A 25,644-nucleotide genomic window follows, 5' to 3' on the forward strand; every position below is an offset into this window, starting at 1 on the left:
ATTGTTCTTATTTGTCTTAAAATAACAGGTATTCTTGAACGAAAGCTTATGTTGTTAGAAACTCAGATTTTGACTATGTGATATTCTAATATCTGAATAGTTATAGAAGATGTAAGTTTATTATCTTGACGCCTATGAATGAGTGGCATGTGACTGTCTAAAAGTATCTCACCTGACTGTATCATGGGTGTTTTTCTCATTTTAAAAGTACATCTGCTTAATTCCATATAAATCATTATTTAATGGCTTTCAGATTCACAAATGATGTCTCCATCGTTTTTGCTCTGTCCTTATGAATGAGGATGATTTAATATGTCTTTTCTTTGTAGCCAGTCCCTGAAGAACTACAGAATGGTGGAGGTTTTGGGTACGTGGTTGCTTTCCGCCCACTTGGGGTTACCACCTGGATCCAGACAGTGGTGACATCCCCAGATAACCCAAGATATGTCTTTAGGAACGAAAGCATTGTGCCTTTTTCACCCTATGAAGTTAAAGTGGGTGTTTACAATAACAAAGGTGAAGGGCCCTTTAGCCCAGTGACAACAGTATTCTCTGCAGAGGAAGGTATGGAAAATATAAAGTCTTTAGTTCCAATCTAATCAACTCATTATTTTAAAGAAATGTCTTGAAAGTTCTTTGTGGCTTCAGATATATTTATATTTTTTTCAAAAGAGCAGTCATCAGAGCTGTTATTATATTGCCAGGGCAGATCATAACAATCAACCATTCCTGACTTGAGATGTTAGGACTCACTTGATGGTTACAGAGTATAATAATAAGACTCTTCATGAAGCATTCCAATCCTGAGTTTCATCTTGTGAACCATGGGATACTGTCACCTCTCAAAGTTCATTTTTCTTTCTGGTGTCAAAATTAGGCAACCCTTCAAACTAGCCTGGCCCAGAGCTGTGAAAAGTATTTCCTGAGGCCTCAGCAAAGGACTGAAGCATGATGGATACTGAGAACCAGGAGGTTGACATTTTAGAGCTGTGTGTCCTTGAAGGATGACCCCAGCTCTCGTACACACTTGCAGACGTCACTCAGAAACAGCTCAGTCCTTCTGACTTACTTGAATACCTCCTCAAGAAATCGAAACACAGTATTTTCTTTCCAGCTCTCTTGAGAAAATGGTAATGAATTAGGAGAATGAAGCAAAATTGCCATTTGAGGTATTGACAACTGAACATTAGCCCTGTTATCAATGTCTATCTCATACTACAGTATAAGAAGCACTCAACGTCTGCCATGCATTTTAATTTTGAATTTTTGATAAAGGTTGAAGTATAGGTTAAATTATTAGTCTCCATTTAAAAATGAGAAAATAGAAGATTGATGAAAGATGTGAATGAATTTGTTAAATATACATTTAGTAAATGGAACAGCCAATTTCACTCAGGGAACATTGGCCTTAACCATTCTTAACTTAAGAAATATGATAGCATGTTGTCTCCCCTACCTAACAACCAGGTAATAAATTATAAAAACATGGTTCAACGTTGGTGATTTAAATAATAATAAATATCAGTTTTGTGTTTTCATTTCCATTAATAGGGAGGAATGAAAATGGTTGTAGAAATCTTTTCAAAACAGAGACCCTTTGTTTATAGCCAGATTCATTTTCCAGAAACTACCAGACTTCTAAAGGCAGAGCAGTGTTTAAGCAAGAGTGATGAGCCAGGAAGTTTACAAATACTGCCTACCCATGCACCTAAGACCTGAGTATTGTGGGTGGAAGGAAGAAACATCCAGAGGCTTCCACTTATTTTTGTCTTGCTCATTTCCGCCCTTCTGTTACTGTTAAATTGTCCCATTTGCAACAAGATGCATACTAGAAATATGTTACAGGGCCTCAGTAAGGCAGAGTGAAATCTAACTAATGCACCTCATAAAGAATCACAATCCAAGGGGCTCAGAAAATGATCTGATGCTCTAGACACCAATACTGGCTTGATTAGTGCTAAGTACTCCTGATATTCCTGCCCCAACCCTGAGAGTTTCTGGACAGAGAACCCACTGTGCCTATCCTTAAACCCTGATTCTGTTTCAGCCTCATGGAGGTATGGCCTAGGATCAAAACCATTTAATACAGAGATGGATTTCAAAGAGAAAAAAAAATGTCTGCTAAGAACCAGTATTCTGAGAAAAAGCAAAATTCTGAGAACCCCATAAAATATAGGAATATTTTTAAATTTAGGATTTTAGATGATTTGTCAATTGAATGGTCAGCATTATCATTGTATTCCAATTCCTGTTTCTGAACAGAGCCTACAGTAGCCCCGTCCCACATCTCTGCCCATAGCCTGTCTTCCTCAGAAATTGAAGTTTCATGGAATACAATTCCCTGGAAGTTGAGCAATGGACATTTACTTGGCTATGAGGTAATTGCTTTAGAATTAATGTGTTTTTTCCATGTTGCTACACTTTGTTTCCTTTGAAATTCTTCTTATCATCAACATCTTAGACAAATACTGTCTTCAGCTGAAATTTTCTTACTGGCAGGTGCATCTGCATATTTAACTCAGCCAGGTAGGTAGAAATAACAAGTTGGGTGGAGAAGGCTCATATACTAAATATGAAGGAAAATCATGTAATCAAAATCAAAATCTTCTATGTGGATTCTCTAAAATAAGAAGATTGAACTACAGCACTATATATATAATTTTTATGTCATCATGAAAACATATTCCTGGGGTTTTGTCCTATTCTCTTGGTGTTCTTGTTACATTCTAAGATTCTCTTCTACTCTCTAGCATAGTTAGCTGTGACATAACTCTCACTTGCAGTGATCTCTGTATTTGGTGAAATAAGAAGATATATCTAAAGAGAGGAAATCTTAAGACCAAATAAAATGCAAGTCAAAATAAGTTAGCAAGAAAATAAATGTTTGAGTGGAAAAGAACATGCCATTCCTATAGGGTCCACAAGGGCAAAAGGCTTACCCAGGAAATTAAAGGAAAAACAGGTAAACACGGAAGGAATATAAACAGTTCCGACTGAGCGCAAATGGTGTAGATATCCTTATAGGGATCCCTTGGAGAATGGTGGCTTCAGAATAACGCAGTGGGACTATCCCACACACGGTGCTGAATGATATTGTGAACCAGTGTTTAGTAAAGAGCAGTGGAGCTCAGAATTAGAAAAATGAAAAAAAAACAATATTAAGATTTCTTTATCAGTAATATTGTTGGAATAATAGTTATGATTTTTAGCTCTACCAACATCTGTCTACTATTTTTTTTGCTGTGTTAATTTCTTTGTTTATTTATTTATTGCTGTGATAAAATATCATCTCCCAAAGCAACCTGGGGAGGAAAGGATTTATTTCACTCTCGGGCCACACTCCATCTCTCATGGAAGTCAAGACAGGAACCAGGAACCAAAGCAGAATGGAAGAATGCCACCACCACCTGCAGAAGGGATGGCATCTCCCACGGTGATCTTGGTCCTCCCATTTCAACCATTAGTAAAGAAAATGACCATCAGACTTGTCTAAAGCAATCTGATGGCATTTTCAACTGAGCTGCCTCTTCTCTGACAACTCTACCATGTGTCATGTTGACAACAAAACTAAACGATCAGCACACGACCTCTGTGTGCAAGCAGGTGATTTGGACAGGATTACAGGGGCATGTTTGCTCGACACAGCTGTATCCCCTTCTACTTTTCAGTTCAACCGCAGGTGTTTGTCCCAGGGTGGTCACTTGATCTAGGGCAACTGATCTATAAAACATCCACCACAATCAATGGGGTTCTTATTTGACATATTTAAGTAAGTGGGGTAGACATTATATCCATTGAGGTGCTCTGTCAGATTCACAACTCACTTCATATTTTGCAAGCTAACACTCCAGGCATGCCAGGCAAGGCTGGTCAGATGAGAGCAGTATGACCCTGAAGGATAAAGCAAGCAAGAGCTTATAGATCTTTAGAAAGGAAAAAAACAGAAGAACCATGTAATAGCTACCTGAATCTCAAGTAGCCTTGAGATTCTTTTCCACTTTGCCCTTCTTCTCATTAAAGTCTCTTTGTATTTGAACAGCTCTAAGTGTTTCCATTCCTTGTAACCAAACAAGGCTTGACTTAAATAAATATTAACAAGTGAATTAGAGAAAGGACAGGCACCAGAGCAGTGACGCTCAAGATGTAGATAGTGTATGGGCCAGTTCCCCAAAATTACCTGGGGTTATCAGTAAACATGGGCTCTGCAAACTCTCCTTAAAAACCACTGGATGAAAACAGGTAGGAAATGTACATGCTTTAGTAAGTATTTGGGAAGGTGACGGCTTCCCAAATATGGCTGAGAAATGCTCGTTTGAGGAAAGGGAGGTGAAGAGAGTATAACACCATAAAAATACACCAGGGACATGATCAGCCACTAAAAGGAGGCCGGAGAGTAAAGTCTAAGAACCCAGGCACCTGACTCTGCGAAGCAGATGTAAGCAGTGGGCTATGAAAGGGCAGCAGCAGGATCTCCCAAGGATTAGAGAACTGACTGTGTCAATGGCAGCGAAGCTATGTGGGCTGCAAACAGAAGAACTGCTGGCAAGCAATGATGGTAGAGCCGGCACCTGCTATATGAGCAGGTCATAAGCTTCCTCCTTTCCGGAAATTGAGCAAGGTAACATGTGCAAGGTATTTTTCATAACATTTGGCTCATGGAAATAAAAAGCCAGTTGGGAACTATGTTTAAGGGGACTATTTAAGATGTTTATTTGCCAAATTTATTCCAGTAAATAGTCTGAAGCAGACACCAAGTCTAGGCTTTCTTGTTTAACAAGAACTTGAAGAAATTCAGGAAGAGTTGAGTCACATGACTTGATACCTACTTGCCTTCCTAGAATTCTTTCCATAGTGTAAAAAACATAAGTAGATGCTTCTTTGTATCTTGGATGGTACTGAGGAAGAAAATATGGAAAACTTTTGGTCTTGGTGGAAAACGTTCTTTTTTAAATCTCCCTTGCAGTTCCCAGACTCATGGCAAGACCACAGAAAGGAGCACCTGTGCTCTGGCACTCGGCAGAACAGCCCCCTAATCTAACTAAAGTGCTGTAAGAAGTTACCTGTTCCAGCTTTGGAAAATGAGCCCAGGAGTGACTGTAATTGAAGTTCCCATAAGAGGAGCAGGACAAAGGATTCCGCTTTTAATCAAAATTAGCCAAAGTAAATCCATGTATACATTTGACACTCTTTAGTTAGGAAAAAGAAATGCATGCCAGCCTCGAGTGCTTTTACCTTAAACAGACAAAATGTAAGATCGTAAGTCCCAACATGACTGTACTTGTCATACCCTTTAAAGAAAGAAAGAAATAATTACTATATACTGGACTTATGAGCTTATAAAACATCTTGAGAGTGTTGAATGTTGGGAATTGTTAGCACAGGACATTTACAGGCTGCTTATGTGTGTGTGTGTGTGTACACATATTTGTAAAGCTGATGTTGAGTATCTTCCTCTATTTCTCTCCACTTTTAATTTTTGAGACAGGATTTTTCACTGAACCTAGAGTTCATGAGTTCAGAAAGACTAGATGGCCACTAAGCCCCAGGTATCCATTTGTTCATGCCTCTTTAACGTGGAGTTTTAATTTAAGTCAATTAGAGAAATGGAGGGCACCCAAGCTGCACCCACTTTTTGCATTGGATTCTGGGGATTGGACTAAGTAAGGCACATGAGCTCTGTACTGATTGTGCTGTGTCCCCAGCACTGATTTTTTTTTTGGTAATATATAAATATAGCTGCTGAAGAATCATTCAGAAAAAGATATTTTATTGAAAATAAATCTCATGTCAGAGAAAGCAGCGAACATATGATTGACAGAAAATAAAGGAACCCTAGTGGAAGCCCCTACAACATCTAGTAGAGGTTAAACCATTTTCCTGCAGTCAGATCTTCCTGGGTGAGAGAAGAAGTCCCGTATGGGATAAAGAACTTCACTTAGTTGCTTGGTCCTGTTTCCCAAGTTCTCAGGGTAGTATGAAAAAAGATGATTACATTAATACAGTTCAGACATGGCTGTTTGAGAAGTGAGGTTCAAAATATTTATAAAGTTTTCCAAGGGTCACTTAAAATAGAGATAATACTAGTCAATAACTCACAGCCTTATTTGGGAATGAAATGAAAGAAAGCCCTTGCCCATCCTTAATACATGGGGAGGTGCTTAGTCTCACTGAAATTTGATATGCCATGTTTTGTTGATACTCATGGGAGACCTGCCCTTTCCTGAACAGAAACAGAAGGGGAGAGGACTGGAGGGTGGGATCAGACTGGGAGGAGAGGAGAGAGGAGGAACTCAGATCAGGATGTAAAATAAATGAATAAATTTACTCTTTTAAAAAAAATCAGCATTTGCTAAAATGGCCCAAGGAGGCTTACAGCTTCCATTTTCTGTTTTGAATGTTGAGCTTTGGATTCAAATTTTACTGAAAAAAAAATTAAAAAAGAAAAGAAAAGAAATCCACTGTGCATCAAGTGTGTGATCCCAAAGCGGCTGTCCCTCTTACTGGTGGGGAGGGGGCAAGGGATTGCAAGAACAGTGGTAATGGGACTTTCTATATAAACTTTTGGGTTGGAGTGTGTTTGAATTGTGCAGAAAGTAACAAACAGGATCTTCAAATGTAAAGTATACAGTGTGAAAAGAAGCCATGATCGAAAACGTATTCAAGTGCATGATATACACAAAGAAAAAAGAAAATGAGCTAAGAGAACCATGAACTTGTGGGGAAAACGTTAAAAATACATTTATGTAATTATAGCCTGATAAAAATATACTTTTACTTAGATAGAATCAGAAATTACTTAAAGATTAACCTGGAAGGATAAATAGCTTAGTAGACTAATTAATTATTAGTCATTTGACTGAGTTTGTGGGTTGCAGTTTCCCAAGTTTGACTTTGAACTTGTTAATAGCTCCTGCCTCCCTCTCATCTCTGTGAGAGCTGGTTATGGCCCATGTGGAAACCCGTGTATATGTCATCATTAACATCTAGACTAACTTTCTTTATAATTTCATCAAGCATTAGTTAAGAAGCTCATTTCCCTGGGCTCCAATTTACTTCGTCTACTAAGCAGTTACAGTCGGGCTCATGTCTTTCCTGGTGCCCTTTGGATATGAACAAATAGGCAGACATGATAAAGACAAGGCAGAAACCTGTAGGGGTATGAAGATTTCGTGCCTGAGAAAGAGAACACAGTTCGTTCTTTCTTTCTTTCTTTCTTTCTTTCTTTCTTTCTTTCTTTCTTTTTTCTTCTTCTTCTTCTTCTTCTTCTTCTTCTTCTTCTTCTTCTTCTTCTTCTTCTTCTTCTTCTTCTTCTTCTTCTTCTTTACCTTTTTCTCCTCCTCTTCTTCTTCTTTCTTCCTCTTCTCTCCTCCCTTTTCTCCTTATTCAAAACATTTTAATTTCTAAAAAAAATTTCTATTGACTTTGACAATATCATACATATATATATAATGCATGTTGATTTGTTTCCTGTCCCTCCCACCCCTATGAACCCCATCCTCTTTCCTCATATCCCTTTTCCACATCATGTCTGCTTTCTTTTGTAGCCTACTGAGTTTATCCAAAGCCATCTGTGTCAACATGGGTATGAACTATTTGTTGCAGCCAGGTGGACAAACAGAGAGGAGTATCCCTCCAGGCAATACTAAAGGGAGGGGTAAGGGATGCATGTGCCCCACTCAATCCATAGGGTTGATGACCAGCCCTAGTCTTGTGAAAGCCCATTAAAGATAACTGCAGCCACTGTTAGTCCATGCTTCCAATAGCTATGCTGAGGGCTGAGCACTGTACACTAACATATTCTTAGCACCTTGAGTAACCAGGAGTCTCTGCATTCAACCATGATCCACTGCAAGCAGCAATGTCTCTGATCATGGCTGAGAGTAGTGTTTTTCTGTGTATGTATAGGTATAATCTACTAGATAATCTACTAGACTATGAGGAGCCTCATTCAAGGGCCACACACTGAAAACTGAGTCTCCATTGCCCAGTCACTTTCAGTTACCAAAGGCTCCTCAGCTAGGGATGAGACATTCGAGCCCCACCCATCCATGCTGCTTTAAATAGAACTTGCAGGTCTTGTGCATCTGGTCACAGCTGCTGTCAGTTCATATCATTCATAATAACTTACTGTATTTATTTTTGTGGTGTGTGTGTGTGTGTGAATGTAGAACTAGAAAAAAGTTCTCATAGTAAAGAGAAATGATAAGGAAATACTAACTACCCTCGGTTGAGCAATGTGCACTGTATACAGACACTAAAATACCACACCATATGGCATTACTTTTGCCTCAGTTTCTTTTTCCTGCTGCTATGACAAAATACCACAACCAAAGCAATGCAGGGAGAAAGGGTTTGTTTCAGCTCAGAGTACGAGGTTCTGATCCAACTTGACAAGAAAATCATAGCAGCTAGTGACATTATGTCCCCAGTAAGGAGCAGAGAGCAATGAATATGTATTTCTGTTCAATTTTCCTTCATCATTTATCTATTGTAGACTGCTAGACAGGGAATGATGCCACTCACAGTTGGGTGGGTCTTCTGCCTCAGTTAAATGCAATCAAGAGAATCCCCAGAGGCATACCCAGAGGCCTGTCCGTCATGTAATCCCACATTCTGTCAAACTGACAGTTAACATTAACCATCACAAGTATGTACAATTACTGCATGTCAATAATTATTTTTAATTAAAAATAAAAGAAATAAACCCAGACGAAATAATTTTTCTCAGTGTGTGAATAAACTTATACATGCAAACTAGCTCAGCATGGCATATTTAGGGAGAACCTGGTCGATTTTTGTTTTAAGTTTGACAGAGGACTACAATCCAAAAGAATGTCCCACTAAGACTCATTGATGCTTTTATATAGCCTCCTGTTCCAAACAGCTGTCCAGATTGTATTTAGTCCCTAACATTTTCATTAGACTGAAAAAGATATCAAATATTTGAGTCCCTTCTCTGAGAGGATGGAAGTGGAGGCATATGCCTTTATGCTCGTTCCTTGTTATTGAGTGAGGAATTCACATAGGAAAATGAACAGAGGAAAATTGGACACAGACAATTAAGACATATTTGCATAATGCAATTCAGGAAAAACTTATTTAAGTGAATAAAGTGCAGATTTGAAGAGAGGGTGGAAGACAGAGTTCCACAGTAGAGGCTGGTTGCACTGACCCTCCTCAGGGGCGGAAAGTAACGGGGATTCTTGTGCAGCCTTGGCTTTCAGCCATATAACTCTGAGGACAACTCTTGCTTCCCAGGTGTACTGTGGTTTTTCTAGACTCCCCCTCTGAATGATGTCCAGTGAGGAGACAGCAGGAAATGAGCCAGATTGATGTGTGCAGTTTTTCCACATGACTCTCCCAGGGCCAAGAACAGATTGGCCATGAGTAAAAGATAAATGTGGGCTTGTTTTCCTAAAATATCTCAATGCACTTTTCCATGCCTTCTGTTTATTTCAAAGTGTTGCATGTAGCAGCCCTGTTAAAACATTTATCCTTTTGAAAATCTCTAAGCATGCACATAACCACTTTTATCTATTTAAAAAGTATTCTTAATTTAATACCAGTTCTTTAGTGACTAGGCAAAGGCACCACTTTTCAATATAATATCTTTATGCACTGCATTTCAGTTATACTTAAATTAAGTGAAATCTCTACTGCAGTGATAATAAAGAGTCCTCACAGCAGGAGTATTACTTTGGAGTAACCAAATTACTTGCAGAAACAGAGATAACATTCTTAATCTTGACATTCTTCAAGTTTGTTTCTGTTTACTTACCCAGATTAAATTGTATTGACTGGCAAAATGGTTTTATGATTCAAATGAAAAGCAAAACAAACTTGTATTATCTCATCAGCAAATTAAAGCACTACTGTTTCATCGATGCTTGGAGAGTTGTAATTTAATACCCAGCCTGGTAAAGGAAAAAGGGAAGTATTCTTAAATGGTGTTGATCCAAGTCATCTCACAGTTCAATGAAGTTTTTGTTCCAAGGTCTTAGGGGAATTCTGAAACCATGGATAATAAGGTTTGTTTTGTAAATGATACACATAAGAAATTACAAATAACCAATAATGAAATAGAACACAAATATCATTTCTCTTTCTTAAAATATTTTTTTTACACTACAGAAGTTGCAAGAGGCTTGTGATCCACTGAGGGTAGAAGAAACTGTAGAAAATGAGGCTGTGTTTAAGGAGGGACTTGCTCAGCAATAGAGCTCTGAGAACTGATAAATCATCTCCTATGGTGCGAGACGGCCCTTAGGAATGAAGCAAATGCATCACACTTGCATAAATACACACACACACACACACACACACACACACACACACACACACACACACACACACACTGCTTCCTCTCCAGAAAACCAAGATTCAATGTTTCACTACCATTATAGAGTCAAACTAAACCTACCAGGTGTCCAGCTCTGGAAAGTAGCTGAGAAGCACCTTCCTTTCATATGGTTTACCATGTAAGTTTCTCCACAGTAAACTCCAAGTAGGTTTAGAAGATGAAGGTCCCTATGTCCATGAAGTTTTGTAAAATCTTACCCATGTGTCCTTTGAGTGTTGTTTTTCCCCTGTCCCTTTTTCAGCGCTCCAGTTAGCACTACGTTTTCCATGTCTCTTAGCTTTACTTTCGTTCCTTTTTTTTTTTTATTTCTCTGGGCCATGTTCTGGACTAATATATAACCATTCATCTTATCAATGATTTTATTTTCTAGGAATTTTTCTTGCCAGTTCGAAGAGTTCTTCTTCCTACTCTTCAAATTTAGCTGACTTTATTCTTGCATAATGAATTTATCCCTTTTGCAATACAGTTGGGTATTGTAAGATGATGACTTCTTCTTCATCTCCTTTCATAGGCTGGTAGCTAATATCCCACCTGTGACTCTTGGTACAGTTCCTCGTTTATAACACTTGAGTTTCTGCTCCTTTTTCTTTTTTTTATAGAAACTGCCTTCATGTTCTCCCAACCTCATGACAGTTCTTTCTGTCACACATTTAACCTTTCTCTTCACATATCCTTGTGTTAGCTGCACCTTTAAACTGAACCTTAGCAAGAAGATATTATGTTCTCAGTAGGAGTGCTGTTACTCTTAGGATCTTGAACACAACCCAAGGAAAATGGAATAATGCAGAATTATTTAGCAACTATACCTGCTGACACAGATAACTCAGAGGGTCTGACAAAGGAGGATTACTAGTTCAAGGCTGTCCTGGATTGGACAATGAGTTTGAACTCAAACAACTTAATGAAACTCTGAAAATTAAAACTAAAAAGAGGCCCAACCCACCAGAGTGAGTTCTTCAACATTATCTGTGCTAGTTCCCCCCTTACAACGATGAGCAAGGGACAGGAACAGTTTTCCTGCCTTCACATCCCTTCAGCACTCCCAAACCTATACCTTCACGGCTAACTCTACTGTGTTGCCCAGGAACGGTGTAGAGGCCACCCTCCCAAGTGGTGAAGACAGAGTAGGGCTGATAAACGGACCAACTGTGCAAATCCCCAGGCCTTAGGTTATGAGTTGAATCATTCCAACATCCACCCCAAATGTTATCTGCTGGAGCACATGAAGGGGCTGGTCCTGCAGACCCAAAGCTTCAGGATCTCCACGACACAGCGCAACAAAAGGATATTAAGAGGAGTCCCAGTGAGGATCCAACATGGATAGTATTGCAGAAACCAGAGGCCTCAAACCAGACCAGTGACTCCTTGCAATGAACACCTGTACATAACAATATGGACGAAGAGGCCTATTGCATGATCCATAGTGTCATACTGTAGCTTCTATGATGAGAGCTTTTAGCTTTTTTCTCTTACATTTTGTTTTATTTGTGGGGGCGTGTTACAAGGGCAGAGGGCGGATACAAAGGGGGAGGAAATGAGTGACATGGAGATGCATGATGGGAAAGACACAAAGAATAAATAAAAATAAAGTTTAACAAAGACCCAAATAAAAATATAGCTTAAGTAGACCCCTTATACATACAAGGCCCAGAGTTCCAATTCCTCCACAACAAACAAACAAACAAAAAACAAAGAATGAATACATTTTTATGAAAAATATTGTAGAGCATATTGGGATACTGACAGAAATTTGGCCTATAGGAAATTTCCAATTGCTTGTATGTTTAGGTTCTGGCTATTTGCTTATTTATTCACCTCTTTAAGCTATCTAAGAAGGCAGTCACTCTTCACTGACTAGTATTATGGTCAAATTTGGTACACATTTTTTCTGTGTCTAAAGGTCTACAGATAAATTGCTCCAGTTCTCGGAGATGAGTTGTAGTACAAACACACATTGCTTACATATGAACTTCAAAGCACTCTGTATAAATGGGTTCATGAAAGTAGACATCACATGCCAGTTATGAATTATTTTCCTTCTCCTTTAATCAGTCTCCCAAGACACATTTCCTCAGGCAGCATACCTGAAGTCACTTGATATCTCACAGAAAAGAATGACTAGGGTTAGAAACTAACAGGAGACCAGAAGTTAATGAGGATCTTGATTGAGTTACCAAACTTCTCCTCCCCTCTCCTGCGTCACTGGTTAAGTTAGGATTATTATAACACAGATTGATGTGATACTTTCCCCAGCCTGTGCTATATCCCAGGCCACAAGCTTTCCTGCTCTCTATAACGTTTTATTATAATTATTGATTAGATGTCATTCTTAGAAAATAGCTAGACAATGTCCTCAAGGGCAGGTCATCTAAACCTCACAATACATACAGTGTTCAGTACTAGTGACATAAGATTTATAAAAGATTTTAGTGTCGGTTAACACTTTGCTTATCAGTGGCTTAGTAAAGAAAGTTATATTTGCCTCTGGTTTAAGGATTTGGGTTCAGATACCCCAGCTGAGGTTCTCATGGAAACGATAACTCTTTTGCAAGATAAGTGCACAGAGGTGACCCCGAAAGAGCATGTATATGGGTGTGAGGGGCTTATAATACAGGATGAGGCAGCGAATGCTGAACTGTTTAGTAGGGTAATTTAGAAACATTATTGTGAAGCCATGAGGTTTACAGTGAGCATTCTGACCACAGCTATAAACACCAAATCTGCCTATTCTGACAGAGAGAACGTATGTTTTCAGAGATAGCCTACTTCTCATAATCTTCATTGTGTTTTTGATTGTGAGTGTGGCTTTCGGTTACTAATTATGTTGTGTTCAAATTAACGATAGTTGTGGAGTTATAAAACTGATTTTATAGTTATATTTTATTATAAAGGTTTTAAAAATAAATGCTGGAATAAAAGTTTGTCAACTGCGAAAAAGGCAAGGGCAAGCATATTTACACGAATACAAAATATGCTTTTATTAGATGTCAAGTCTTCTTTATACCTTTATGTTAACTTTATTGTTTATGTTAAATGATCAAATATTAGTAACTATTGTTGCTCCCACCTAACATGTGCTAGTATTTTACAAAAGCCTTTTATTTCTGTTTTGTCATTGTTTGTTTTACCTCATGAAGAATGTAAGCTTATAAACAAAGAAAGCATATTATCACACAAATGAAAAGTATTTAGTAAATATATGTACCCATATTTTATATTTTATTTTTGTTTTTTTTTTTGTGTGTGTGTGTAGCATGCCTGTAGAGAACAGAGATGGATGTCTGTTATCTTCCCCAATGACTTTTCCACCTCACTTTTTCAAATAGATTTCCTCACTTACCCTGGACTTCACTTATTGTCCTAGACCTACTGACCAAGAAGCCCCAGGGTTCCTCCTGGCTCTCTACCCCAGGACTCAGATTATACATGCATGCCACCACAATCAGTATTTGCCATGAGTGCTAAGGCTCAGAATTGCAGTGATCATGCTTGTATAGCTAGCACTATACCAACTGAATAGTCCGCACAGTGTCCAGACAATGGTTTTTATATTATCATTTATTACTTCTCATTTTGCCAAATATTATCACTGGTTTATTTTACTTATTTTTGCATCTTTATGGCATTTATGCCAATGCCTGTTTAATAAATCAAAAATCATTCTAGCATATCAAGAATAGCAATATTTTAACATTCTTATACTTAAAATAGCTGTTTTAACTACTTCTTGCTGCGGGTGTGCATGTACATGTAGACTTGGCGACACTTGAGCATCGCTGTGGAATATTTCAGTGGTCAGTCTCCTTTCTCAGATCTTGCCATCATTCCCCTTTCTTCCCAGAAGAAATCTCCACTTTCCTGTGGAGTTTATTCATGCTTCACAAATATATTCCAGCACTGCAGATCTGAGATTGGGTTAGGGTGATAAAGGAGAGGAATGGGAACAGCATGCTGTTCGGTGTGCGGGTTTCTCCACTGCCTTTGCACGCACTTGCAACCCTGTACTCTGTTGCACTCACACCCGGAATGTCTCTGCTTCATTTGTTTAGATGACTGTTTTCTAACTCTTCTTCATTCCCTTTTTCTGCATACCAACAGCTGTGACATGGTTGAGTGCAGCACCTGGCACACAGTGGGTCTCTTGGGAGTGTTGGTGGAATAAACAAGAAAATACATCATAACACCCATGTTAATAACAGTGACTGAATTTTGGAAGAAGGAGTATTTGGTCCAGCTGTTTGCATGGTTTGTCTCTGCTGTCCACCAGGTGCGGTACTGGAACAATGGAGGAGAAGAAGAATCATCCAGCAAAATGAAAGTGGCAGGAAATCAGACATCGGCTGTGCTCCGGGGCCTGAAGAGCAACCTGGCTTATTACACAGCCGTCCGGGCTTACAACAGCGCAGGCGCTGGTCCCTTTAGTGACACAGTTAATGCAACCACCAAGAAAACCCGTAAGTAGATTCTCATTTTTCCAGTTTCAGAATATGAAGAAAAGATTCCATTGTCTGTTGTCTGCTTTATCACCTGAATGGTAGCTTGTCATTAACCCCACTGCATGGTGAAATATTTCACTGCCACACCTCACAAACCCAGAGGCCTGTACATCGCTACCTTCACAATATCCTTAAATCTTTAAGTAGCCCTTCCATTTGAACATAAATGTACAATGATGAGAAAATGTGCTTGTGGGCGTTAAGTCCTTCTAGTCTTCTTTTTATGTGTAGTAGGTTCTTTTGGGTCCACCAACATAGGTCCTGAGTTCTTTGAACCTTGTGCTGAGCATAAATCACTGGAAGCTGATGCCAACACCTGGGAGCCTACTTTCTGAGCCTTTCTTTCTCAATTTTTAAAAATAGATTACAAAATGAATTAAACGATTAAAATTATCAGACAGTGAAGTCCACATAACTAAATGTAGTGCACACTAAAAAGTCTAACCAGCAATGCCAATGTTGTCTTCCAAGTTGAGTCTGGTGCCTATAAATTCAGTTTAGCTCATGAGCTGTGACGATGTTATAATTAAATTCATCATCAAGAAAGTCAGTTATTTGCATTTCGTTACCTTCTCATAGCACGTCCCCTCTGACTTAACCTGTTCCTGTTATTGTCATCATGACCATGGCTGAGAAAAGTCATGTCCCAAATACGTGAAGATCATTCCCTTTCGATTTTAATTCTAAAGGTGAGGAAATTGAGGCATGAAAGGGTTAAGTTCCTTGAGCACACTGGTGTTTTTCTTTATTCATAATTGTTTTCCTGATTTATTTTCAAAGTTTAGTTCAGTAGATCTCCGTGTTTCACTAAGTTTATATAGAACTGTTGTTCTTGGCTGGCATTTGAGCCATTGTTTGCAGATTACCATGTCGAAGTTTTATTTGAAAGCATACATTCATTGCCTAAACTGCTAAGAATGCTAGTAATATATAGATGAATATTATAGGCAAGTGGTACTATAATACCAGTAATTTAAAGTACACATGAAGTGTAATCTTACTACTTTCGATGTTAATTAACCACTGTCATTTGATGAAGCAAATTTTTATGTTTATGCTTGCATTATTTATAAGGAGAAAAAGTGTATCTAGCAACTTATTAGCATAATGAACACTGCAGAGCAACAGTGTAGCAACAAAGCCATCTATTCCCTTCCATAGCATCCATTTGTGAGCAACGCACTAATGTGAGGATTTAACATTATCCTTGCCTAATTACCAGGGAAAGTGTGGCCCAACTCTTATGAATAACACATAGTTAAACCAAGAGTGTGCTATTTGAAATGCATAAACTGAAAAACGATATGCATTTATAACTTTTCAGTAAAGATATTTGGTTCTCTTGATAATAATTCAATATTACTAAGGCTTAAATATTCCTTGTTATTTACATGTTCAGAGCCAGCATCAATAAAATGCAAAAAATTCATTTAAGCAGGTTTACTTGACTCTGCTCTAACTTAATAATCAATGTGATTGCTTGCTCGGAAAATTTTAAATGATGACATTATGGGCCAGCAAGATTGCTTCATTGGTAAAGGTGCTTGCTTCTGACCTTGAAGACCTGAGTTTCATGGACCCACCTGAGAACAGAAAGGAACTAACTCTCTCACGACAAGTATCCTTTGACTTGCTCAATGTGTTGTGGCACATTCATATGTACACACACACACACTAAATAAATAACTGTAAAAATATCAGTGATAAGCTTGGTGTATAAGGGATACAAAAAAAAGTATCCATGTGTTAATAAAAATATCTTGATAATATACAGGGAATGAAATGAGGTCTTCAAAAAAATAAACGAACCCCCTTTATAATGGAGAGACAGCATGGAAAGACAAATGTACGCATAACGATGATGATAATTACAGTTTTAACAGCTAACACTCAGTGAGCAATTTCTGCTCACAGTTCATAACACTGTTCGTGTACTGATTCTTAATTCTCATAGCAGCTCTGGGTTGGAAGCTATTCGTGTCTTCACTTTAGAAATGAAAAGACTGAGCCACAGGAAATTTAGATTCCTTCAAAAAGATGGTGGAGTAGGTGATGGAACAGTAATCCAGAATATGAAACATTGTTTCCTCCTCTCTTCCCACCACATCCTCAGAATGTGCACGTCCCTTTCCAACCAGTGTTTACTATGCTTTTGCTCTGTGATTGGTAACTGGGTAAGATGCCCAAATGTAGTCAGGAATCCAGTGCTGGTACAGCTGATGTCTAATGGGAATTTCCCCAAGTGAATTCAATCTCTCTTTAAAATAGTGTTCTCCGGTGCTGCAGCTACCTAGAGTCGGCACAGGGTTCTGTAAGTGTTGCTAACAAAGTTCTTCTAAATTGTATGGGAAATTTCATAACTCCTTTAGTCTTCTTAAGATTGCATATAAAGAACATGCGTTCTTTTTTTAAAATTATGCTCGTGAGTTTTAAAGCACCAAAATAAAATAAGATGCCATCTTTCACAGCTATTTCTGATGTTGTTACTGGCAGCTTTGAAAAGAATCATCCTAAGCATTGATGAGGTTTTGCTTCAAGTCCTATTGAAGAATTTCTGGCAAGGTTCACATGATCATCATCTGAAGAAATAATCTAGGTGCTGCAGTTATGAAGAGCTGAGATACCATTTTTGATGCCCGGCGTGGTATCTGTTTACTCCTGCAGTTGATAAACTAGGCTGAGAGGCCTGTGTGCCTTATTCACCCAGACTCTGTGCCCAGTCTGCTCCCAGCACACGTCAGCCCCTCATTAAATGCTGACTGGATGACTGAGTGGATAAATGAAAGCTGAAGAAGCGGGCCAGCTTGAAGTACTGTTATTAATCAAATGTATTTCCTCTTGACTGCACTTTGTGAATTCAAAATATACGCTGCAGCCTTTTACGGTCTAGTTGAAACTTAGTTTAAGCTGTGTGTCCTTGTAATCATGGAATTCAACATGCGAGAATTTCCACCAATGCAGCCCGTAGGTGTTGTCTCTGATTGTAAAATAACAGAAGGATTCTCGAGCAAAGTACTGTAGCTTTCATTAAACACTTAATTTTTGGCATCCAAATACTTGTGCTTTCTAAAAAAGCATCTTTAACTTAACAGTAATTACCCTCTTCAGTAATTGAAGATGGGTTTCTGTCACTCAAAAGCCAAAGAGAGGCAACTCTTATCATCATCCTTCTAAATGAGACTAATGAGAAAAATTACAGATGGCCTGAAAATGATAGGAAATGCTGATTTCTAAAGGGAAGCATGTTGGCAGTCTCATGTCCAGAATTCATAGAAAATCTATAGGACAAACAATTAGCAGCCTGTGTTATAAACCTCTAGTAGCAGTTCTGGTTGCAGTGTGCATGGTTTCAGGCCAACAACATCTTCAAAAGTCATCTAATAGGATGTCAGACTGAGTCCGTCTTATGCTGAGTTCTCCCTCCTGTCCTTCATCTTGACTCTTATCCACCATAACAACCCCGTTTCAGCAAACAGAGCCTGATTATTTAAGTCCTTAGGCCCCAAATCTCTGGCATCCTTGCCTCTTTTATCTCTCTCTGTCTCTGTCTCTCTGTCTCTCTCTCTGTCTCTCTCTGTCTCTCTCTCTCTCTCTCTCTCTCTCTCTCTGTGCGTGTGTGTGTGTGTGTGTTTGTGTGTGTGTGTGTGTATTATGTGAGAATGTGTGCAGGCCACAGCCCATGTGTGGATGTCCAAAGAAAATTTTCAGAAGGCACTTCTCTTCCACTTTTAGAGTTCTGGGGATTTTACTCAGGTTATCGGGCAAGTACTTTACCCCTGATCCACCCCTCCCCCACTCCACCTCAACCCCACCCCTCCCCCACTCCACCCCAACCCCACATGTTTATTCTTAATTTTGGTCCTTAGAACTCACTAAGTTTGGAATTAATTGGCTTCTGATTTTAGCAGGAATCTGCAACTTTTTCTGGGCTGGGGAATGATTCAGAGGGGAAAGTGCTCAGTGAGCAAGCAGGAGAAAAAGTACAAGGCCCTTGAACCCATGGCAGGCCAGATGTGGTAGCTCCAGTACTCTATGGAAGGCAAATTTCTGAGTTCGTGGTCAGTCCAGTCTACAGAGCAGTTCCACAATGGCCGGGGCTACATAGAGAAACCCCATCTAAAAAAAAAAAACTAAATAAAAATATGAAAAGATTCCCATGCTATGATGCATTTGGTCCATTTGTAATAGTTTCAGTGATTGAGCCAACATGTATCTCAGTACTAGATAGAAAATGGCTTCAGATTTTCATTTTCTCACAATGCCACTTGTTTAAACAGCCTAATTAAATTAAAATGGTGATTAATTAAAATTAAAATGGCAATGATCTTCTCAAGCAACAGCTAAGAGCAAAAATATTCTTTTCAGGTACTGGCACTAACATTCACTTGCAGGAAAATCATCTTGTTATCCTCAGGTGGCCAAGAAAAAGAGTGAAAAAACATACTGAGTTCGGTATAGTTGACCATAGCAACCACGAGCTCTTAAAATTCCATATTTCCAAAGGAAATGCCAGCATTGCTGTGACCACTATGGAAATATCATCCTTGAAAACTGCACACAATAATATCCCTATGTCCGCAGCCTCTACACTGTATCCTACCAGTGACATCCACTCATTGTAGAAAATTTGCAGAACAAAATCATGGAGTAGACAGTAAGAGCCAGCTATAATCCCATAGCCCAGAAACACCATCATAAGTACCTCATGGGATGTGCTTCCTGGATTTCTATTCTACAGATGTTTTCTCCTGGGCTGTAAGCTTAGTGGCCTGTGTATTATATTATATAAGAACCTCTGATGGCTGGTTTTAATCCTCAGTTGACACAGTTTAGAATGACCTTGGGAAAGAATCTTAATGGAATGTCTATATCAGGTTGGCCTGTGGACAGCACCAGTTGAGGGATAGGAGGGGCATGTCCTGATTATGTTTTTAATAGAAAATATTCAGCCTGAAAGTGAGTAGTGCCTTTCTCTAGCACTGGGTCCTAAATGGCACAAGAGTAGAGAGAGCTAGCTGAGTGGAAGGCATGCCTGCGTTCATTTCTCTCTCCTATTGGCTGCGGGTGTGATGTAGTCACTTGCTTCGAGTTTCTGCCTCAACTTCCCCATAATGACGAACTGTAGCCTGAAACTGTGAGCTGAAAATCAGCCCTTTCTGACCCCATTGCTTTTCTGTGAGGGTGTTTCATCGCTCTTCCAAGAATAAAGCCAGAGCACCATGTATGTCTAATATCTCACCTTGACAACAGGCCACTACTTCTTTAGCTGTCTTCTCATTGATAAATGTGTCTTATGTCCTGGCTTCACCCTGGCATATGCATATTACTGTCATTGCCTCTTGCAGACAGGCATCTATAGAACAACTGGGATCTCTAATAAACCTGATGTTAGAAAGATGTTAGAAAACCAAACACAGAAAGCATCATGATGGATGTTTAATGATAGACCCCAACAAAAAATCCTCTTGGAATAGTGCTATGTTATTGTATGATGCTTAGATTATTTCAGGAATTTTTAGACCTGTTGCTTCATGTTGTGCTATAAATCCAACTAAATATACCTTTAAATAAAATGAATTATATTTTGTCTAGTGTTTTCCTACCATATCATACTGTCAAAGTAGTAGTTTATTTGATGAAGAGAAAAAGCCTGTAGGTTTCAAGCCTGACAAGTAATTTTAAAATATAGACTACCTGTCGTGTTACGTCCAGTAGATCTAGCCTGTGTCAGGCTGTTGCAGATTGTACTTTCGGTTGGGGAAAAGTATCAAGCATGAAGTTAGAAGTGCTACAAGGTACACGGTCAGTCATCTAAGAACTTTCTCCCTTCATTGTTTGATTCTGTGCCTTCAAATATCCGCGATGTGGCTTTGAATTTCTATACACTGCCACTTACTGGAGCCACATTAGGCTTTGAGTGTACAGTCAAATAGTACCAACTTAATGTGCACTGCTGTGTGAACCATCTTCAGAATTCTTTCTGTCCCTGAATTTCACTCTTCTACAAGTTGTGTGCAGCAGGCACCTTACTCTATTTGCAGGAATGGTTATTTCACTTAGCCTAACTAGTAGCCTCAATTGAGCTTCATCCACATTCTAGCTTATGGTGGATTCCTGGTTGCTTTCAAGGTGAGGAATATCTCTTCCATTGACATGTTTTCTTTATCCCTCCACCATGGATGGAAAGCTGTAAGGAGTTTGCATCACCCTTGGACTGCTGTGAGGAGAGAGATGTTATGAGCACAGGTTATACTCTTTATAAGCTCCATGGCTTGGGCTGATGACAGAAATGAGGACCACTACGGTACAGCATACTGAAGATTAAGTAACTCATATCAAAGTACATTCTATATTGCCTAAGACATCACAGGTAGTTACTAAGCACTGATTTGAAAGTTTAGAGGCTAGAAGAATGGTTCTTTGGTTAAGAATTTCCCAGACAGTGTTGCTGTTACCAGTGGTAGTAAGAGAGCTTATGGGTAACATTTTCAACATTTTAAACATTTCAACCTTCATGTTAAAGTGTACACAAATATGTGACTAGCATAGCAACCTGGCTATTGAATAACTATCATTGTTTGGAATGAAGCTAGAAATTATGTTTTTATTTATTTTAGTATTTTAAAAAAGTAAAAATGGGGGCTGGAGAGGCAGCTCAGCAGTTAAGAGTGCTTGCTGCTCTTCCAGAGGATGCAAGTTCACTTCTTAGCACCTACAAGAGTTGAATAGTTTACAACACCCTGTAAATCCATCTCCAAGGGACTCAATGACTTCTGACTTCTGTGGGCACCTGTATAGATGTTCTCTATATACACATAGTCAAAAATAAAAACAAATAGACATAAACATATACATAAATAAAAATGTACGTTTTTAATTTTTTTAAATGACCAAATCAGACAAGAGTGAAATGAATCAGAAAGAGTGATCATATTGAGGGTAAAAAAATAAAAATTAAAACTCCCATACTCCTTAATTTACTTTTCCATAGTTTTTCTTTCTCTCTCTCCCTCCCTCCCTCCCTCCCTCCCTCCCTCCCTCCCTCCCTCCCTTCCTTCCTTCCTTCCTTCCTCTTTGTCATTTTAAAAAGTATTCCTATCAGGCTGAATTCATTTAACTCACATGTTTTGCGATTCATTGAAGGCAAACTCCCAGTTATAGTCATTTCTTCTCTGAAGCTGCTGCTGGGGTAGGTAATGCATCCCAAATGACTGGAACTTCTTATAACCTGTCAGCACACACATGTTGATAGAACAATCCATGCTGAAGTGTTATCTGAATTGCATCAAATCAAACCTGCCCTTTTATTTACTGCTGTCAGCCACATAGGTAACAGACTTTGGGATGATGTTCTGAATTCACTCATTACATCTGGATAGAGCAACCAGAACACACAGATTAATATTTCAAACCTAAGTAGCTGTCATTGATTTTGTTATCACAGTCTTGCAGCTCAGTCTTAGCTAACTTAAACTCATTGCCAGTATACATGCACAAAACATTTAAAGTTATGTCAAATATATTAGTAGGGGCACAATAAACTAAAAGAAAAATGTGCAGGCAAGAGCATCTTGTGAGGTTATTCATCCCATAATGTATCTAAGAGCCTTTAACATCTTTAAATCTAGCTATATTTCCCTCATGGCATGAGTCAATGATAATGTTCAGAAAATTATATGGAGTGGCACACTTTTAGATCATTTTCCCATTGCAAATCCAGTTATCCAAATAGTATCTTATGTTTCAATCTACAAGGGTGAACTATTTCAGTACTATTGTAGATAATTGTGATGCTGTTGACAAATGAGTAGTACTATGTCTGCTTTGTCATTGAAAAGAAACGGAATCCTTCTTATCCCTTCTGTTCTTTTGTAAATAAAGGGAACCTGACACCTAGCATGCCATCAAACATCCCACACATACATACGAACCCGCATGTACTAGCTCCCCCTCGTCAGTGTAATTTTCCTATCTTATGGTCTTGTAAGAAGCTAACAGTAAATTCAAGTCTATAAAACTCAAAGAGTTTCATTAATTTTCTAATGCAGTTCTCGTTAACTTGTTTAGCCTTTTGCATTATTTTTCTCAAAAAAAATGATTTAAACTTGGAAAATGAAGACTTTAAAATATGGACTCTCTGCCGCGATTTTTCATGTTTGTAGCTGTAGCTTCATGAAAATGAATCTGAGCAATCCTGATTATTTTTATTGCCTCTCGTTTTGCCCATCTCATCACATAAGGAGACTGGATTAAAAATCATCCACACTTCATTTCCTGTGACTTTAATCTGCTCTTTTGGCAATCTCTCTCAGCCTCCAATAAGGATCAAAACAAGTCCCATGGCTGCCATGCCTGACTCAGCAACAAGCAGCCCTCTAGTGGTAGATAGAGGAATTGCTTTTCTTCTACTATCCACATGTTTTGGTATGGCATGGTATGGTGTGGTGTGTTGTGGTATGGTATGGCCAATTTTCTCTTAACTTAAACACAGTAATCTTTGATAAGGAAATATTTTAAAACTCCTTAGTTTTTTTTCCCACATTCCATCTCTGCCCCATGTGTTGACAAGGAGAGTCCTCTCCTTCCATGAGCGTCCTAGAATATTCAACTGTCTGCTTTATCTGAAATAATATTTTGTGCCTAAATCAGGTTTAACTTTTCCTTTTGCATTTCAAGCTCCCAGTCAGCCTCCAGGAAATGTCGTTTGGAATGCTACAGACACTAAAGTGGTACTGAATTGGGAGCAAGTGAAAGCGATGGAGAATGAATCACAGGTAACAGGCTACAAGGTCAGTAGTGATTTAAACTATTTTACATTTCTCGCATCTGCGAACATGCTCCAAGGAAGGCTAAGTGGAAAGGAAAATTTTTAAATGTTAATGATACTTTTTAAATCTAATTTTCACATAACTGTCAAGCTTTAAAAAAAAATTCCTCAAAATATCTGATTTGTTAAATATTGTCATGTGGGATAATTTTGCTTATATGGAATTCAAACATGATGGTTATAACTTGTATTATTTACTTTCAATGCTGACCAAATACTATCTTCAAAACAGCTGTAAGTGTTGCCCATGATTTCCTGCCTCCCTCAACAAAAGAGATATTCCACCTGGCTCTGTTTGTTCTATTTCTCCTTGCTATAAACATTTTGGGAGAGCAGAGGTAGGAGGTATGGCTTCCTAGTGTTATCCTTAGCAGCCCAAAGAGTTCCCTAGACTTCCATAGATGCTGTTGGCACAGATTTCCATAGATGTTGGCACAGATTTCCATATTCATAGCTTAAACCCAGGAAAGGATTTCCGTTATATCTAGTTAATGAAGCATAGTTGGGTTTAATAATGATATGTTAGATAGTCTTATTAATCTTTAGAGTTAAAAGAATAAAAGGCGCCCAGAAGGAAGATAAGACAGGTCCTAGAGCATTGGTGTGGGGTTCTTAACAAAAAGTAAGACATACCTAAGTGTAACTACCATTTCCTCAAGGGAGGGTCATGTTCAGTCTTTTTTTATAATAATAAATAAGATATTATTGGGAAGCATCAATGAGATTGTTGGGGGTTTCCTGAGAGGCAACTGACAGGATTGAAGTGGTAAGGTAAAGTCTAGCTCACAAGAATTCTAGAAAATAGGATTTATTTGCTTTATACAATGATAGCAGTTTTGTTTAAGATTCTCAGAGAATAACTGCTAAAAAGGATGAAGCTCTACCCAAGATTAGGGCCATTTACAATGTTGAGGCCCTATCCAAGGTGTTATACCTTCTGCATTAACTCTGGTTTGTTGTTATTTTATACATATTATTTATCAGAAACAGAATGTTAGCCTTATGTGGTCATCCTTTATAACAAATGTAAATGGTTCAAAAATTTTGCTTCAGGGCTGGGGATCTAAGCTTCAATCAGACTCTGGAGCAAAAGTCTCCTTTCACATGTCCCATAATCTCTCTGTGTTTCTAACCTGTATCACTCATCAATTCCCAACCTAACTAAGGTTTTCCATGAAAAACGTTCAGTATTCACTCAACCCCCTCAGTTTTGAGAACTTGATGATTCTACAGTATTTACCCATGTTTAAGTCTGAAAAATTTAGCTTGTAGTTCATTTTATATTCTAGGGTTGTAAAGACATAAAGTCATTTTGGAGCAATAAATTTTGGAAAGGACATAAAAGCTGACTGTATAAAAAGTGTGCTTGTTTATATTTTCTAGGTTTTCTATAGGACTAGCAGTCAAAATGATGTGCAAGTACTGAACACAAATAAAACTTCAGCTGAACTTTTGCTGCCTGTCAGAGAGGACTACATTATTGAAGTTAAGGCCACCACAGATGGAGGGGATGGCGCCAGTAGTGAGCAGATCAGGATTCCAAGAATCACCAGTAAGTTGTTTGAACTCTTTCCCTCCTTCACTTTCATCAGCATCACTGAACTCTATAATGACTCAGTGATTATTGTGCTGCCTCTCTATTTTTCCCAGCATGCCTTTGGTTTGCATGGGACATGGGCTGTAGGGATGGGAGGAAAACATGGGAGAAAAAAAGGCATTAAACACTATTTGGCAACATTTATTATTTGAACTCCTTATTTGGAGTTCTCCTTACATATGCCTTAGGATTAACTTCCCAAGCTCAAATTCTCTAAGCACTTCCAAAACCCAGATATGCTAAGCACTTTTCAAGGGTAGCATTGAGCTACACAGAGGTTTTTACCTTCTTAATATTGCCTGGTGTGGCGGCTCAAGCAAATAATTTCCAGACTCAGGAATCCCAACCCAGAGGATCCTGAGCT

The 25,644-nt window shown here is 38.6% G+C and overlaps 1 protein-coding gene across 3 annotated transcripts in view; it reads left to right on the plus strand.

The window, feature by feature from the left end:
- Positions 1 to 25,644, plus strand: part of Cntn3 (contactin 3) — a 365,078-nt gene that overhangs the window by 335,141 nt on the left and 4,293 nt on the right. For all 3 annotated transcript variants that reach the window (XM_075983332.1, XM_075983333.1, XM_075983334.1), the window contains 5 exons: positions 330 to 564; positions 2,263 to 2,378; positions 14,628 to 14,814; positions 23,533 to 23,645; positions 25,067 to 25,235. In XM_075983332.1, the coding sequence (XP_075839447.1) occupies positions 330 to 564; positions 2,263 to 2,378; positions 14,628 to 14,814; positions 23,533 to 23,645; positions 25,067 to 25,235 (820 nt within the window). The remainder of the gene's footprint in view (positions 1 to 329; positions 565 to 2,262; positions 2,379 to 14,627; positions 14,815 to 23,532; positions 23,646 to 25,066; positions 25,236 to 25,644) is intronic.

This window comes from Microtus pennsylvanicus, chromosome 8, assembly GCF_037038515.1.
Source record: "Microtus pennsylvanicus isolate mMicPen1 chromosome 8, mMicPen1.hap1, whole genome shotgun sequence".
In the NCBI taxonomy this organism is placed as follows: Eukaryota; Metazoa; Chordata; class Mammalia; order Rodentia; family Cricetidae; genus Microtus; species Microtus pennsylvanicus.